We start from the raw sequence: 17,500 nt of genomic DNA, 5'->3' as shown, positions 1-17,500 counted from the left end.
CTCCGGGTTGACATTTCGTTCCTTGTGGCTCGTAGCGGAGGTCATGGCTAGGGGTCATACGGTTAACCTTAGCTTTACGTTAGTTTTATTTTTCCTTTTGTTGAAATGCGTCCCGTCCAAATTAAACTCAGGGTTATAAAAAGATTTTGGTTTAAGATTATGAATGAATCTGTGTCAGTATGAATCTGCACGAGTAGGTTCTACCTTACTATCCGCTAGGATACTTTGAGACATTTTGCGCCTCCATGGAAAACCGCAGCACTTCCTTCTCCTTTTGAGACCTTATAACTCAGCATCCCCCAAAAAGATATCAACCATTCCTTATTGACAGACTCAGGGACTAAGCAACCAAATAAGTCTTGGTCCAGGTGGCGTAAATATCAACCATTTCTCACTGACAGACTAACGGACTAAGCAACCAACTAAATCTCCGTCCAGATGGTGAAACTGACCGCCCAACAGACTAACCAACCAACCATCTAAATCTCCGCGCAGGTGGTGATCATGGACGAGCCGAGCAGCGGGCTGGACCCCGAGTCTCGGCGCTGGGTGTGGGACGTGGTGCAGGGCGAGCGTGGGCGTCGGACCTTCCTGATCACGACGCACCACATGGAGGAGGCGGACGTGCTCGGCGACCGCGTGGCCATCATGTCTTCGGGCCGCGTGGTGTGTGCGGGCTCGACGCTCTTCCTCAAGAAGAAATTCGGTGGGCAGGGCTGATTTCTGTGCAAGTTTAGATGTCCAGGAATATGTAGATATGTAGATGAGTCTGATTGGTTGAGGTTAGACTCTCGCGTTCTTTGGTCTAACCTCCGAAGTAAGAGTTGTAGGTGCGAGATATGAAAGGATTCCGGCGTTTTTCATTTGTTTGTTTATCCACGGTTTCAGGTGATGGCTATACTCTGACGCTGATGGTGAACGATGAAACCACGGTGGAAGCTATCAAGCGAAAAGTGGAGGAACATTTGCCCTCTGCCACCTTGGCCAACGCCCACAGTGGAGAGCTGACCTTTAAACTCCCGCCAGACACCGACAAGTTTGCTGCCATGTTGGACGCCCTTTCGAGCTACAAGGACGCGTTGGGCATCGGGCATATTAGCCTCTCTCTTACTAACATGGAGAGAGTTTTTCTCAGGTTAGTCGTGCTGGCGTAAAGGAGTGTAGGACGGGCGAAAGCGAGGTGATACAGACCGATAAAAACACAGCGTTATAGGCAGAAGATGTAGTTTTTCTTTCATTGAGAACTTTGATGAAAGTTTTGAATATTTTCTAAATATTAACTTAAGCAGGACGAACTATTAATCACGTATTTTCATAACCCTCAAAGCTAATGCATTCCGTTTATTCGTTTTATATAAGATATTATTACACCTATACTGTAATAAAAAAATATATTTTACGGAAAGTTAATTGGCATCCATGCTGCCATTAAAAAAAAGATCCTGGGAGAGTGTAAACAACCTTTTTTCCCTCCCGTAGAGTTGGCGAAATGATGGACGAGAGCATTGGCACTGCTCCAAGTTTCGCGAACGGTGGCACTAGTGGCAGGGATGTCAGCTTGTCCATGACAGGGGGGAGTGAGGCCAATATCCCTGGACGAGACTCCAACTCCATGGCATCCACCAGTGATCTAGAGTCTGCTTACGCCAATAGCACTCACCAGCTTTACCGGGAGGAAGGTGGTAAGGAATTGACATTGTTTCTTAATACTGATCAGTGACCGACGTTTCGATATTGCATCTTAACTATTTCTGGTTCTCGGAAAGAGAAGAGGTTGGTGGTAATAGCCAAATAGTGAAATTATTATTTGAGGTAATATCTAAAAGGTAGTCTTTCGTTTTGGTATTTCGGTATTTCGTGTTTGGCTGATTGCTTGTTCCTTTCCCAGACGAGAGGCGGAAACTCAAAGGTAAAACGCTAGCGTTCCAGAGACTCAAAGCTTTCCTTATCAAGCGACTCATTTACTCCAAGAGGAAGTGGGTTCTTCTGATTACACAGGTGAATTTTTCTGGTAGTAACTGATTTTTTTTTCTTTTTTTTAATAATTATATATATAAAGAAAACATCAGCTTATTGATACACGAAGTACGTAATGCACATTGATACATGCAATTTGTGAAGTACTTCATACATATTGATACATGTCGCAATCCAGAACTTATGCAACAGTGCCCCTCCACAGAGTTTGCTTCCGGTGTTGGTGAGCATCATTTGCCTCGCCGTGGACGGGAGCATTCGAACCCTGTCGAGCAGTGAGCCTCCTCTCCAACTCGACCTCGACCTCATCTCCCCCTCGACCTCGTTCGTCCACGCTGACGAGAACCACCAGCCTCTCAAGGAGCAATATGCTTCCTTGTTCTCTCCTCCGCACAAGGTGTTTGCTTTGCTTTAACGCGCGGGTTCGACTGGAGAATTTGGACAGAAATTGGACGAGTCCGACAATACGACAATATGCCATTTATCGTAACGCTTCCCTTTTGTCTTCAGATTCTCAACGCTACCAACATGACAGAAAGTCTCCTCGAAGCGGCCGACGAGAATATCCTTTACTATCGGGAGAACCACATCTTCTCCGTAAGTATGTGTGAACACACGTAAAAATACGCACGAACGTAAAAACGCTCGCGCGCACACACACTGACAGAGAGAGAAAGAGAAAGAGAAAGAGAAAGAGAAAGAGAAAGAGAAAGAGAAAGAGAAAGAGAAAGAGAAAGAGAAAGAGAGAGAGAGAGAGAGAGAGAGAGAGAGAGAGAGAGAGAGAGAGAGAGAGAAAAAGAAGAGAAGAGAAAGAGAGAGAGAGAGAGAGAGAGAGAGAGAGAGAGAGAGAGAGAGAGAGAGAGAGAGAGAGAGAACGCAGAGAATGCCTTAGTGTGTGAGAGAGACAGAGAGTGAGAGAAAGAAAGAAAGAAAGAGAACGCAGAGAATGCCTTAGTGTGAGAGGGAGACAAAGAGCGAGAGTAAGAAAGAAAGAAAGAAAGAAAGAAAAGAGAACGCAGAGAATGCCTTAGTGTGTGAGAGAGACAGAGAAACAGAAAGAAAGAGAACAAAACTCACCTGCCTCGCCTTCCCCACAGGCTGAGTTCCTAGACCTATACTCAAACCACTTCACGACGCTTAACATGCTCTACCAGTCCATCCCGCACCACGTTCTGGGCATCAACACCTTGCTGGTGGACAGGGCTCTGCTACGACTGGCGACCAACTCTGTGGACCACGACATCACCACCACGAATCGCCCGCTGCCGAAGGACACAACCGTGAGGAAATGTTTTTAGCGTTTGATTGAAATTCGCGGGTGGAGATGCTCGGGTAATGCATCTGTTTTTGGAGTGGGGTGGTTTCGCGTCAGGGGATTGTAGTTTTGCAGTCAAGATTCGTGTGTTTATTTGGAAATATTTGAGTGGGTGGTCTTGTTTACATCTTGTGCCTCTCGAACCATGTGGGTCAGGATTGTGGTATCGAGAGGAAAGTAACACGAAATGAACTCAAAACGTTCGTGTTATTTTATGCTAAGTATCACTCGTGGATCTGATTAGAAATTTCCATTCCCCAGTGGCAGTTCCGGACAGACTTTTCCACAAGCGCCATTGTTTACTCCAGCGTGATGCCTCTCGCTCTGTGCTTCCTTTCCGCCTCCTTTCTGGTCTTCCCGCTTCAGGAGAGGGAGACCAAGGCTAAGCAGGTACGGCTTTTTACGGTATGGGGGTCATGGGGATAGAAACCGGATAGGTATCCTGAGAATGAGGACCGAGAACCTATTTTTTTCAATTATCTTTTTTTGTGTATTATTGCTACCACGGTTCCACTTTTTTTTTAAACGACGTTGAACTTTCATTGTATTCTTTGAACTAATTCAGTTCCTTCTCTATTATATATTCGAAGTTTTTTAAATATTTGCTGTGTAATAATTGCCTTCAGTACCCATCAGTTCCCCTCATTGTCGATTTATTAGTCTGCAACATACGCAACGTTTGCAGGTCCAGATCATGACCGGTGCCCCTGTTTGGGCGCTCTGGGCCTCGTCCTTCGCGTGGGACTTCCTGGCCTACATGGCAACAGCGTTACTGATCTTCATATGCTTCGTGGCCATCAACCCTAGCAACTTCTTCTTGGCTCCCCAGGCCGCTGGTGGGTTCCTTTCGCCCATGGGTTGTTGCACAGGAGGGCATAAACACTAAACTATGTGGTCCTTAGAGCAGTGTGATGAATTCGATGCTTATTGTCTTTCCAGGAGTGCTCTTCTTCTTGCTGATGCTGTATGGTTGGGGCAGCATCCCCCTCTCCTACGTCTTTAGCTTCCTCTTCAAGACAGCGGCTTCAGGTTTCGCTATCCTCACCCTCATCAACATCGTGGCGGGTGAGAACATCTTTTTTTGGATACTGTAGGGATAGAGAGGTGTGTATTAAGCTTATCAAATCTTTTGATGGCCAGTCATCCAGTATCACTCTCGCTCTCGCTCTCGCTCTTACTTTCACTCTCTCTCTCTCTCTCTCTCTCTCTCTCTCTCTCTCTCTCTCTCTCTCTCTCTCTCTCTCTCTCTCTCTCTCTCTCTCTCTCTCTCTCTCTCTCTGTATCTCGGCCTGAGACTGAGTCCCTCTCCTCCCCAGGCCAGATGCTGAGCCTGGTGGTGTACGTCCTGAGCATGACAGGGTCGTCCGGCGCCGAAACCGCGGGCGATGTCCTTCACTGGATCAGCTCCATCATCCCGACCTATCCGGCGTCCGTAGTAAGTCCTTTCGCGTGGTTTATCGCACTAAAAGGTGGATGGAGAAGACTTTATACAAGAATTTATGCACTCCATTATTTTTGGTGTATGTTATTTCTTCCACTGTAATGTTGTTGTTTCTCAATGGTATTTATTCGATCTGTTGCAGGCTTTCCGACACCTTGTTCTTACGAGCGTAAAGAACTCATTCTGTGACAAGTTTGACGCGAACACCACCGATGAGCTGTGTACAATCCTTTCTTTTACCAATCCTAAAAACGACTTCGTACAGTGCTGTCGTGAGTATATTTATATGAAAGGAACATGATTATCTGAAGGAAATTCCCGTAATTTTTTTTCACCTTTAAGGAAAATCCACCTTCGATGTTTCTAGAATGTCTATATCTCCAAATTGTTTTCTCGTATTTTTTTCCCCCTGATCGCTATATTTCCTTGAAACAAAGTTCTTATTTTCCAATTTTTCCTTTCCTGTCTTGAGAATAAATCCAACCTCAATGTTTTTTTCTAATTGTTTTCTCCATTTTGGTTTGATTTCCTCTCTTTCAGTTTTGTTATTAACTCTGATGTATATTTTGATTGCACGTTTGCACGACCTTTGACCTCCCGTGAAACTCCTTCAGATTGTAAACCACCTTTCTTCAGGGATATGTCCTATGCATGATAAATAAAATCAATTCAGCTGAACGAATGAAAAGGCGCAACGCAACGCAAGACCAATTGTGCAATATATATCATTCGCTGTAAAGAAAATTCTGGATTAAATCGAATTTGGTTAATTGCCTTATCGTGGCAGGTTTCAATTTAAGATGAGGGGAGAGGAACTGTGTGTTAAATTAGAGTAGGTGTTCCGTTTAACATATCTATATTCATCTGACTTATTATATTTTTAGAAAAAACAAAAATGGTGTTGTTTTTTGCCATGGTCCATTATTGAAAATATGGACTAATGTAAGTTAAATATTAGCCTCCTTTGCCCTGTTTCAGCGAACGTGTGCGGCAGGAGCGACAGCACCCCGTGCTTCGAGTGGCAGTCATACTTCCGCTTCAGCGAGAACGGCATGGGGCCCGACCTCCTCACCCTCTTCGTCAATGGCCTCATCTTCTTCTGCTGCGTCGCCCTCATAGAGGCCGGCGTCGGACGCGTCTTGCTGTGAGTGGACCTCCTAAGAGGGGCCTTTGCGTCGGTGTGTGTGTGAGCGTTTGGATATCATGTACACAGGTGAATAAATATGCATTGGGTTTTCACTGACGCCTCTTCTCCCGAAGGCGCTGGTGGCGTGAGTGCACAGGGAAGGCTGGGATGTTCCGCCGCGCCATGATTCCCCAGGAAGTGCTGACTCGGGACGAGGATGTGGTGGCGGAGGAGGAGCTGGTGAGAAGGATGATGGCACAGGAGGGGGGCCGTTCACAGGACGCGGGTATGTTGAACGCCTAGATGGCATTATCTGTATTTATGCTTAGTATTTATATAACTAATCTCTCTATCAGTCTATCTTTAAATGACTCTAGACGTAGTCACGCCAAAATGGAATTATTAATTTAGTCCAAAGTCATTTGCATCTCGTCTGCAATCAAATCTAAAATTCCTGCATTACTTATATTTGGAACAGAACCTCGATTTCTTCCCTTTGCAATGCACAACATTATTTTACAAACATGTTAACGAAAACTGACATCTGTTCCACTATTATCTTCTTTTCGGGGCTAAATGACCCCACGCTGCAATCGCCGTGGCTTTCCTCGCTCCCGTCGCCCTCCCTCGTCGGACGGGCTCGGCGATGCAGCGATGCTGGTTTCCGAGTTGTCGAAGAACTACTTCGGCTCGTTGGTTCCCGCCGTCAACCAGGTGAGCTTCTCCCTCGGGCGCGGGGAGTGCCTGGGGCTGCTGGGCGTCAACGGCGCCGGCAAAACCACCACCTTCAGGATGCTGACGGGCGACGAGGACCCTTCAGGCGGGAATGCCTTCATCGACCGCATCTCGCTCATGCACCAGAGGAACAAGGTGGGTCGAATGCAGAGGAAGGAGAACAGTTGAGTGCCATGGCCTTCAGCGCCCTTTTGGGACGCTGAAATGGCCTCTGATGTATGGTTTCCTCCCGGTGCCGAACCGAAAGTAAAATATCCTCGGTCCTTTCATTTTTATTGTCTGACGCTCTGATTTTTGCCCCGACAGTTTGTGCAGAACATCGGCTATTGTCCTCAGTTCGATGCCATCATGGGTGAGTTAACGGGGAAAGAGATGCTTTGGCTGTTGGGAAGGCTCCGGGGCGTGAATGACGTCGTCCTACGGCGCGAAGTGGAAGGGCTGGTCACGCTAGTGGACCTGACGGAGTGTGCGTCCCGACCGTCCTCGACGTACTCGGGCGGGAATCGGAGGAAGCTGTCCACTGCCATGGCGTTAGTCGGGGCTCCGTCCCTGGTGTTCCTGGACGAACCCACGTCTGGCGTGGATCCAGCGTCTCGCCGTCGCGTGTGGGCGGCCGTCAGTCGAGCGGTTAACAATGGGCAGAGTGTGATCCTCACCAGCCACTCGATGGAGGAGTGCGAGGCGCTGTGTTCCCGCATCATCGTGATGTCCAAAGGAGCTCTGCGCTGCGTCGGCACCACTGGGCATCTCAAGGCGAAGTTCGGGCAGGGTTATAGCCTCCAGGTGAAGCTGAGGACCCACGACCTTAGTCAGGACGGGGACCAGGAGAATGAACGAGTTTATACATCCAAGTTATCGGAGCTAAAAAATGTTGTGAGCTCCTACTTCCCTGGTGCAACGGTGTCGGACGAGCACAAGGTAGGTTCAGCGAGGCACGATTGACTGCAGAGCTGCATCTGTCATCACCTATAAAATATCCATAGACGCCAGCTTACCCTGCTAATTGTTCAGTGAAACATGCATTGGATTTGTTTTATGTATGAAAAATATTACCTCTTTATTTTTGTATTTTCACACGCATGCCTGCGATGTTGCCACCGAGCAACAAAGATGTAAATTGCATTTTTTTTAGATCCCTATGCTCGACACTTTTCAAGAGTAAGCATGGACTGAATCAAATTTCCTTTTCAGGGAATGATCGCATACATGATTCCAAAGAACATATCCTGGGCGTTGTTGTTTTCGGTCATGGAAGACCTGAAGGCAGGACGAAAGCCTGGGTCAGAGCGTCGAAGTGACGCCCAGTCCACAGAGGCTACAAGTGCACCATCATTCGTGGAGGACTACGCTGCCTCTGACACCTCTCTGGAGCAGGTGTTCCTTTCCTTCGCGAGGGAAGCAAATCCTGATGCGGCGGGAGCTTCGCTGAACCAGCCGACCAGCACAGGAGTTCTCGGGCGAGCGAGTCATCCTGAGCAGCCAGGCGACAGGAGTCATGGTGTCGTAGAAGGGAGTGAAATACCACTCCCTGGTAGTGCCAATAACCCTTGCACGTCGGGCAGTGTGCCTCAGGTGCATTACTCTTCTAGTATTCCTAACGAGCAGCAGCTCCCAATGACTGCAGTAAATAATTCAGGGGATTTACTGACCGATCTCTAGTCAAAGTTAGGTAGACGATGTTTCTTTGTTGATATGAACATAAGGATTATATTTTAAGAAAACATAATTATCAAAATACTATATCTATTGATTCCCACATCAGAATGCATTAAAAATTCTTCAGAAAAATACATACTTGGTGGATTTCCAGGAAATATGATTGTCATTTATGTATTGTTTATTTTCTTTTGAGGGAAACAGTGCCTCAGTGATTCGCATAATTCATTTTGTACACTCTTAACCTGAGTATCCTCAACATTTAAGCCTTTTTATTTTGTCTTTAATGTACTCATTAACTTACCCATGACTTTTTCATGCCAAACATTCTGATTCGACAAACAATCAAGTTGACAAGTAAATGCCTTATTTGTAATGAGTCAATTACGCCACACTTGACCTCTAGTCATAATTCATCAGTATTCTTCAATTTGCTTGTATGTGCTAGTTTTTATTTGTGTTTCTTTTGCCATGTTTACTTCTTTGAAAACATTTATTTTCATTACAGGTGAAGCAATTGATATCTTTTACCCTTTGTCATGGTCCAGAGTATTTTGTGATTCGCCATAAATGAATGAAATTGAAGTAAATAAAAATTCGTTTTTTTTCCCTGTCGTTTTATGGAGTCTGTTTGCTATTCAAGTACATTTTACAAAATTAGTGAATATTACCAATTTTATTCACTTTCAGAAATAAATAAATCTAACTAACCACTTTTTAAAAAAATTCCCTATTATCTGGTTGAATATTTTATAACCCTGAGTTGACTTTGGACGGGACGCATTTCAACAAAAGGAAAAATAAAACCAACGTAAAGCTAAGGTTAACCGCATGACCCCTAGCCATAACCTCCGCTACGAGCCACAAGGAATGAAACGTCAACCCGGAGAGCCAGCGACCAGACTGGCTCTCCCCCCCCCCCCACCTTCGTGCCGCCGATGAGCGCCATGGCCAGGCTGAGCTTCCTCCTCATGCCCCCGGAGAGCTGGCTGCCGAACACGTGCTGCTTGTCCATTAGCTCCAGCCGCGTCAGGATCTCTCGGGCTTCCGCTTCGGCCGCTCGGCTGGTCATGCCTTTCAGCTGTTCTGATTTTTTTTGTTCACTTAATGTGTTTATTTGTCGTTATTTCTCTGCTCTCTGCCCGTTAAGGGTGTGGTCAATTCAGAGGGGAAGTGGGAATATTTTGTGGTTTATGTTTATTGCTGAAAAATGATTGTGTGATTATTAGGATAATATAGTTTTTAAAGAATAAAAATGTAGCTTATAAGAAAGCATAACGTCTATGGGAAACTATGCCTAAACAATTGTCTGGGGAAAGATTCTTATTCCCCTACACAGCCATTTCACAACATGAGGTAAAATAACCATGGACACTTGATGTGCAGCTTGACTAGGACACCTGATGGAATTATCCATTTTCAATTAGCCTTGATTTTAAAAGTGCAAAAGCATATAATTTTCTTAACTATTTCTTTGCGCTTCTAATTCCATGGATAATGAAGTATTGGCTACAAAGAATAATAATCTTTAATGTTAGTTGGAACTATTCAGTTTTTTCTCTCTGAAAGAAAAAGGACTTTGAACAGAAAGATACAAGTATGTGGCATAACCTTTACTAAATAAATTTCCACATTTTGTGGATGCAAGTGAGAAATTATTTGGTTTTTTGATGCTTCGTATTTGCTAAAAAGTATAAGAAATAACTTAAAGAAACACAATGCTCATCATGACGGTAACATCATGAAGCGACAGTATATAGAAGAATTTTATCATTCTGACATATATATATCCATCTGACCTGCACCAAAACTCTCAAATTACCATAGATACTACAATACTTTTGAGAAAATAAGGGCTTCTTTGGCATCACAGATTATTAGAAGTGTAGCAGCTGGTATACATACCTCTGCATTAGATGTTAAGCTTGGGTTGTTTCTTTTTAATCTTTTAGTTTCTTAAATATATTAAGATATCAAGAACTTCGATTTTCGCCCTCATTCTTTGTAGTTGTAGTCATATACAATTTACACATATATTCTATGAATATGTTGGTGCCTATATTGTATGTTGAATTAACAAGGAAATTAACCTGACAAGTTATAATAGTTTCCCCAAGAAATAAATCATCACAAAAAAACAACAACTAAAAATTACTGCAACCCATAAAAAGCGTTTTTGAGATACGCTGGAAAAGGACAAAATAAATAAAGATAGGTTTTTAAAGAATAATGACGCTGGAAAAGGACAAAATAAATAAAGATAGGTTTTTAAAGAATAATGGTGATTTTAGTTTGGATATGGATCATGACTGTCCCGTGTGAGTTACTGTAAGATCAGGTAGAATAACTATACATTTTGATAATACTAGTGAAATAAAACATAAAACACAACAGAACAAGTGTATGCAGCAAAAATAGGACTTAAGAAACTGCTCAATTGTTGTGAATTACAATAAATCACATGCTGATATGATGTTAATGCATGAGGCAAATATCACTGATACCTTGATTATCCCAATAGAATCTTAGGAGGCATTTGAGGAAACAAATAAAGGCATCTGGAATATTCCACCATCCATACATACAAAATATCAAGAGAGTTTATCTAGATCTCCATTAGGTGTTTGTCATCTCTGACCTATTGCATGCAACTAACAGTATGTCTCTGAAGAAAGACACATCACTAGCACTTGAAGTATTTATCTTATTAGAGGAATCTGGTATCCATTCTGATGACTGTTACAGAGATAGGGGCTATAATGACTGTATATAATTTATGTAAATTATAGTGTTAAAGTTCATCTTTTTAAATATAGGTGATGGTAATGACATTAGAAATAAGATATGTATAAGTATACATTATACAGTTATTGTTTCATGGGATTTGGGTATAGTATTTCTAGGGTGTTATGAATATATTTTATTACATATTTTTTTTCAACTACCACTATCCTTGACAATATTAATGACCTAAAATAAGAGACAAAAAGTAAAAAGAGTTCAAGTAAAAAAAAGTGAAATATGCCTGGCTAGACTATAGGTTTTCATCAAGAAAACCAGGATTCTGCAACAGTGTGCGAGTTACTCTTTCCCGTCTTATAAAAAGATACACTCGGGTTCTCTCTTGCATGATACCCTTTGCCTATCTGATTTGTATCGAATCTTATCTTTGACCGTGAGCCGTCCTTCAAAGATTCTCGGGAACAAATTTTTAGTATCTTCACTGAATCAAAATGTAAAACTCTAATTTTGCAAGACTTTGAGATTGTATGCATATGATGAGATGTAAGTTATAGACCAATGATTAGAAGAAATATCTAACAGGCAACAGCTACATGTTTTAGTTGTTTTTTTAATGAATTGCAAAGTGTCTAACATTATTGTATTTTACATCACATATATTGCAAAAGGTTAACTTCCAATGAAATTTGTGTGAAAACAAGATATTCACTATCTAGGGTTCTGAAGGACATTTGCTTTATCACTTTCAAACTGAAACTGTAGTTACTTCCCCAGTACCTAAATGTAAATTCCAACTTGTTCTATTTTGATTTAAAAGCATCATAAATACCCTCAAAGATACATACAACAGCATAAAAAATAATACATGTTCAATAAAAATGATTTACCTTTATTTGCCATACTAGTACATTGGGACAAAGAGTAATAATTTCAGGTTCTAAACACATGCTGCACTTTGTCTCTGGAGACTTGCTCAAAACTGATAAAAGATGCAACTAACAAAGACTTCTATATATATCTTGATATTATAAAGTTCATACACAGATTGGCTAACTAACAAGCAATAAAATGAAACTTATGCATTGAGTTATTATTATGAAGATCAATGAAATGTTTATATTTTGCTGTTATACATAGTCTTACAAATCATGTAAATTCACAAACTTTGTCATTACATAGTGATATCTAGATATAGCTTGGAGTACTGTGATCAACATTGCAATGAATGCTTTTTTAAACAGTTATTATCTAAAATCTAGTATCTGAGGTTATATTTTACAAATTAGTGATGCTATAACATATTGATACAAGATCTAATTAGCCTTCAAATCATTCACATTCACAGCATAATATAAACTGCATAGCCCTACTAAAATATCTCAGTTTGTTGCACTTAACATTAAGTCATCACAGCCAGGTGTTCATTACAGAACTTACATAATTGTGGCAACTAAATTTCTTAGCTACCAATTTTAAATAGTTACAGTATTCACAAAGAGGAACTTTGTAAATTCTAGTAAAATGGTAGCCTACAACTATCTCCCATATGCCATGTAATGAACTGTTCCTAGTCATTCCTTTTTGATTTAGCAACTTATCTGTCATTCCAAAGGCGAAAAAAAGCATAACAAAGATAGGCAAATGGCTTGCTTGAGATGATGCATTTCAGCGAGTTGCTTTTGACATATTTTGAGCTTTCCTATTATCAATCACTTTTTAAGAGTGCCATTATCTGTCTCGAGAAGCATGAGTCGAGAAATCACTTCCGACAAGGTACCTCACATAATAGGCTTCCCGACTGAATCTAAAGCTTTTTCTTTGTGGTCCATCATTTGAGGAGATAATTCGTAATTGCATATTGTAACACCATGTCTATGGGCTTTTGTGTATTCTCCTCTGAAGCCTATATAAGAAACTTTCGTTGTTTCTTCACCAAAATTACTTGGGAAATGTATGGTCAGATGAGTCACAGATGAAAATTTAACTACTCTGAAAGAAGGAAAGAAGAAATATTATTGTACATTCTCAACACTCAATTTTGTAAGCATAGTATGGAACAAAAACATTATATGGCCATACTTCAGTTTAAACCACCCCTCACCATACACAAAGAAAGCATAGCTGGAATTTAAAATAATGGTTGCTCTCAATAATGTACACTCATAACCACCCACAAGTTAGCATTCTTATTTATTAAATTTTGTGACTCTAAGAAAAATAGGAACTACTCTTTTATAAACAAAAATGTCTAGAAATGCAATAGGTGCGCTAATAAGTATATCTCTCATACACAAATACAAACAGGTATGCATGAATTTTTTTTTCTCTTACTTTGTTGTATACTCCAAGGTACCAGATGGATCCTGTTGCAAATCAAATTCTTGCTCCGCTGCAGAATTCACATCATCAAAAGTCATATGAGGACGATTCTTGAATCTGTAAAAGGAAGCAACCGGTATCATTTTGTGGGCAAACAAGCACTGGAAATCACACCATACATACATAAACACAGACACGTACATGAATGTATGCATTGTCTAGCTATGATAATTTAATCAAGAATGAAAAAAGAAATCACCAAAATCTATAGCACCAATGAACAACTATTTATTTATCCTAAATTCAGAGAAAATGTATCAAATCAATACAGCAGAAAAGCATAAGGTTTCATAAACTTACAGTCTCATTTTTTTGGGGTGATGTCCATTTTCCCCGCCTACGAGAATGATCCCTTTCAACTTAATGTTGTCGGTGAACCTGCAAGGAAAACTGACTGATAAGAGTAATCATTCTAACGTAATCTATTTTTCATCATTTTCGTAGAATTCATCATTGATGTATGGAAACAAAAATTGACGTTAAAATTTGTCAAATGGACTTACGGGATATTGAAGAGCAGCTCCTCGTCAGCATCACTTTCCACAAACTGTAGAATGAATAAGCAGTTGGAATGACAATAACAAGTGTAAAAATGTTGATCCAAATTTCATATAGTGTAAATTTCATATAATGATTTCTAATACAGCAATAGGTGTCTTTTATATCCATCATTGCTCCCTTGATCTTTTTTTTTCTTTTTTTACATTTAGTTCCATTTGGTTTTTACATATACATCTAGTATTCTATAGTCCTGTTTATAGATACTGATATTTTCACATAATACACCTCTTTTCAAGTAACCCAGTCTCCAGGATGGGTTTTATTTCAGAGCGAGGCATTTCAATTTTGTGTGTTTTATTGTATTGAGAGACTTATATGTGTTATATCACAAGCTCTATCAATGCTGCAGTTGACTAAAATTGTAAGTCTAGAGTCCATATCATCTCTTTATTGCTGTTTTATGGGAGGACAAAAAGCAACTTTATTTTTTCATATTCACGTACTGTCTTGAATGAATAGGAAACATATAACCATCCACATGAGACAGAGGAGAGGAAGGAAATCTGTGCTTACAAACATGAGTGCCACAGTAAATGCCATCCCTACGGGCACAGGAGCATTTTGTAAACACTGGACATGGTTCCTCATCTCGTTCTACCTTCACATCTTTCATCAGTGGTACTTTGGAGCAAGAGGTTGGCAACTTGCTATGTACCATTCAAGGCTCTCTCTCCTGCTGGTGCTAGAAGAAAGTGGTGCCATCTAGGTTTCGGATGTTAGGTGAAACCCATTTTGCTTCATATCACAGCAATTATAGTAATTATGACTGCAATTGTCATCATCACGCACTCATTACTCGTAGCAAAATAAAATAACACAGTGATCCAAAATCCCTGAACGTCATGTACATCATGATGCCTGTCATAAGGCAAAAGCTCCTGCTTCATATATGTCATGACACTCGTAGGTGAATAAATTGATAAAGTTGATCTTGGCATATCTTCATCCTATACAAAATAACTAGACAAAGGGGACCCATAGTAGTCATCTGAGGACCAGGTTTTCTTGCCAAGTTGCTCGTGTATCTGATGGCGCCAAACAAGCCATGACACAAATGTTCATAAATAGCCTTCAAAAAAGAAATTAATTACAAACTAGCTGGCAGTGTCAGTGAGCCATGACACAAATGTTCATAAATAGCCTTCAAAAAAGAAATTAATTACAAACTAGCTGGCAGTGTCAGTAGATATAACCCCTAAAGGATGTGCAGAGGAAATTTTGTCACAGTTGTATGGATTTAACCCGTTGCCGACGGGGGATAGATTTGCTTACCCAGGCTCAAGGATGGGTTTCATTTCAGAGCAAGGCAGCTTCTGCAACATACCTTGATTTTTCCCACTCCCTTTTAGTAATTTTTGTTTTTTGTTTTCTGTGTTTTACTGTATTTAGAGACTTATATCTGTTATATCACAGGCTCTATCAATACTGCGGTTGACTAAAATTGTAGAGGACAAAAAACAACTTTATTTTTTTGTATTTGTGTGCTGTCATGAACGAATACGAAACACATAACCATCCACAATGAAGAGGTAGGGAAGAGGAAGGAAACTTGTGCTTATGACTGTGAGTGCCACAGTAAAAGGCATCCCTACTGGCTCAGGGGCACCTTGTAGACATTGGGCATGGTTTGAGTTACCTTCCTCCTCTTGTTCTGCTTGCGCATTCTTCATTAGCGATACTTCAGAGCAAGAGGTCAGCAACTTGCTATGTGCCATCGCTCTATAAAGATAGTGCTTGCTAGAGACCTTAGAAGGGTGCCATTCAAGGCTCTCTCTCCTGCTGTTGCTTGAGGAAAATGGTGCCATCTAGGTTTTGTATGTTAGGTGAAACCCATTTTGATTACTATTACAGCATTTATAATAATTATGACTGCAATTGTCATCATCACTCACTCATTGCTCATAGCACAATAATATAACATTTAGAGTAGGTAGAAGAGATTGTTTTTTTCTGTGCCAGATCTGAGGATGTGTCCTTTAGGGGTTAAGGGAGGTCAAGAAATAAACAGCAGAATGTAATGTGAGCTGTTTGCTATAAAGTCTGATGAGGTCATCAAATGCACATATGTCCTTATTAATTTTTAAAACAGAAAGAAAAATGCATACAATGCACTTTTATTCTTATGCAACAGACAATATATTAACTTTGACCAAATTTGTAATATTACATTTTTCTGAACACCATAATATAAACATACATGTAAAAGTTGCCTATAAATATCCATCTCCATGCATGGATGCGTGTCCATGTCTGTTGGTGTATGAGTGTGTACAAGTAAAGACACAGACCATAATACAGTATTGACCTACACATAAGTATAACAAAATAGAAGAAATGGAACTAACTTACCTTTTCCCTGTCAAGCCTTTCTTCCCACGGTTTAAAAACTGTTTTTCCTGAATCCTCAATCGCTTCATTCAGACACTCCACGTTGTCAATGTCTATCCGTGTGTACAGGCTGTAGGCCACACCCAGTTCAGCCGGAGTGTGATCGTGTCCATCGCATGAGCCGTGACCCGAGTGGTCATGGCCGTGACCACCACCACCACAACCTGACATTGCTTGATTTTCTGTAAGTTTCAATCATGAATTTAAATCTTAAATGTGTTGCAGTATCTGAGTATTGATTAGATTAAATAGTAATGGGAGTAAGGGAGTGTTCTTTGATGCAGTGGCCGGGTAAATTATCACACATTGGAATATTTAGGACATAAGCATCAAGTCATAAATCACCCAAAGATTATTGTTGCCTCCAAAAACCTATACAACCATACACTGTGCTGAGCAGTTGGTGAAGGAATTTACATGATTTTCTGTGAAAAGGCCCAGTATACGAATATTTCAGGCAATACATCATGTCTCACCCTTTCATTTAAAAAATCACCCACAATCACTGAAAATTTCTCTTTACACTTGTACCAGCCACAAGGACTAAAAAAAATGCAACTCTTAGTCTGCCCAGTTCCTCTTGATACATTGGGCAGCCCAAACAAACATAATAAAGAATCAAATAAAACTGTGCTGTGAGTAATAAATGTCCTTTTCTGTCACAAACCATTCCAATCACCGTGTGCATGGTGACTATGCATATCTCTGCACTGTAATATGAATCGCTTGGTGCATAACATCGACACACAGTAAGGGAAATTAAACTATCATTACTTGTTGCTGGCCAATTGATGTAAAGATAGCTTTGACTGATGTTAAGTAAACTGCAACTGAAACCACAATAAAAAATACAAATGTCCTCTTATTTGTTTCATTAGTGAAATGGTAAGAAAATTAATTTTCCTAATGACAAATTAAAACCAGTTTACCAGAATGGTGTTAAAAATAATACCAACCTATACCTATTCATAATTTTAGTAAATGACATAATTAGTTTTCAACCCGTCGTAACCTGCAATTTAACAACTAAAAGCTCAGCCTATAGCTAGGCAATGTCCGTGTATGTATGAGTGCTTTCAAAACATTAAAAAAAACTTTTTGAAGCTGGTTACCAGATATAGAGGATAGAGATGTAAGACTGTTTTTTGTTTTTCTTTTTTTTAATGATTTTTAAAACTTT

At 40.7% G+C, this 17,500-nt stretch overlaps 2 protein-coding genes across 4 annotated transcripts in view; one reads left to right on the top strand and one right to left on the bottom strand.

The window, feature by feature from the left end:
* Positions 1-8,846, top strand: part of LOC122253455 (phospholipid-transporting ATPase ABCA3) — a 16,242-nt gene extending 7,396 nt beyond the window's left edge. For all 3 annotated transcript variants that reach the window (XM_086546938.1, XM_086546937.1, XM_086546939.1), the window contains exons 15-31: positions 496-706; positions 889-1,135; positions 1,480-1,682; positions 1,889-1,998; positions 2,183-2,374; positions 2,488-2,574; positions 3,075-3,257; positions 3,554-3,682; positions 3,978-4,128; positions 4,232-4,357; positions 4,609-4,727; positions 4,876-5,005; positions 5,712-5,877; positions 5,994-6,145; positions 6,512-6,729; positions 6,901-7,512; positions 7,786-8,846. In XM_086546938.1, coding sequence (XP_086403064.1) covers positions 496-706; positions 889-1,135; positions 1,480-1,682; positions 1,889-1,998; positions 2,183-2,374; positions 2,488-2,574; positions 3,075-3,257; positions 3,554-3,682; positions 3,978-4,128; positions 4,232-4,357; positions 4,609-4,727; positions 4,876-5,005; positions 5,712-5,877; positions 5,994-6,145; positions 6,512-6,729; positions 6,901-7,512; positions 7,786-8,253 — 3,504 coding nt within the window. In that variant the 3' untranslated portion in view covers positions 8,254-8,846. The remainder of the gene's footprint in view (positions 1-495; positions 707-888; positions 1,136-1,479; positions 1,683-1,888; positions 1,999-2,182; positions 2,375-2,487; positions 2,575-3,074; positions 3,258-3,553; positions 3,683-3,977; positions 4,129-4,231; positions 4,358-4,608; positions 4,728-4,875; positions 5,006-5,711; positions 5,878-5,993; positions 6,146-6,511; positions 6,730-6,900; positions 7,513-7,785) is intronic.
* A 3,021-nt stretch (positions 8,847-11,867) lies between these two features.
* Positions 11,868-17,500, bottom strand: part of LOC122253456 (PITH domain-containing protein GA19395) — a 7,224-nt gene continuing 1,591 nt past the window's right edge. Inside the window, exons 2-6 of the mRNA XM_043016546.2 lie at positions 16,282-16,502; positions 13,875-13,918; positions 13,672-13,749; positions 13,324-13,428; positions 11,868-12,981 (exon numbers count right to left, since the gene is read on the bottom strand). Of these exons, the coding sequence (XP_042872480.1) occupies positions 12,771-12,981; positions 13,324-13,428; positions 13,672-13,749; positions 13,875-13,918; positions 16,282-16,491 (648 nt within the window). The 5' untranslated portion in view covers positions 16,492-16,502 and the 3' untranslated portion in view covers positions 11,868-12,770. The remainder of the gene's footprint in view (positions 12,982-13,323; positions 13,429-13,671; positions 13,750-13,874; positions 13,919-16,281; positions 16,503-17,500) is intronic.

This window comes from Penaeus japonicus, unplaced genomic scaffold, assembly GCF_977035675.1.
Source record: "Penaeus japonicus unplaced genomic scaffold, GWHDUDI00000001_assembly GWHDUDI00000018, whole genome shotgun sequence".
Classification (NCBI taxonomy): domain Eukaryota; kingdom Metazoa; phylum Arthropoda; class Malacostraca; order Decapoda; family Penaeidae; genus Penaeus; species Penaeus japonicus.
This window is presented reverse-complemented; position numbering and strand designations above follow the sequence as displayed.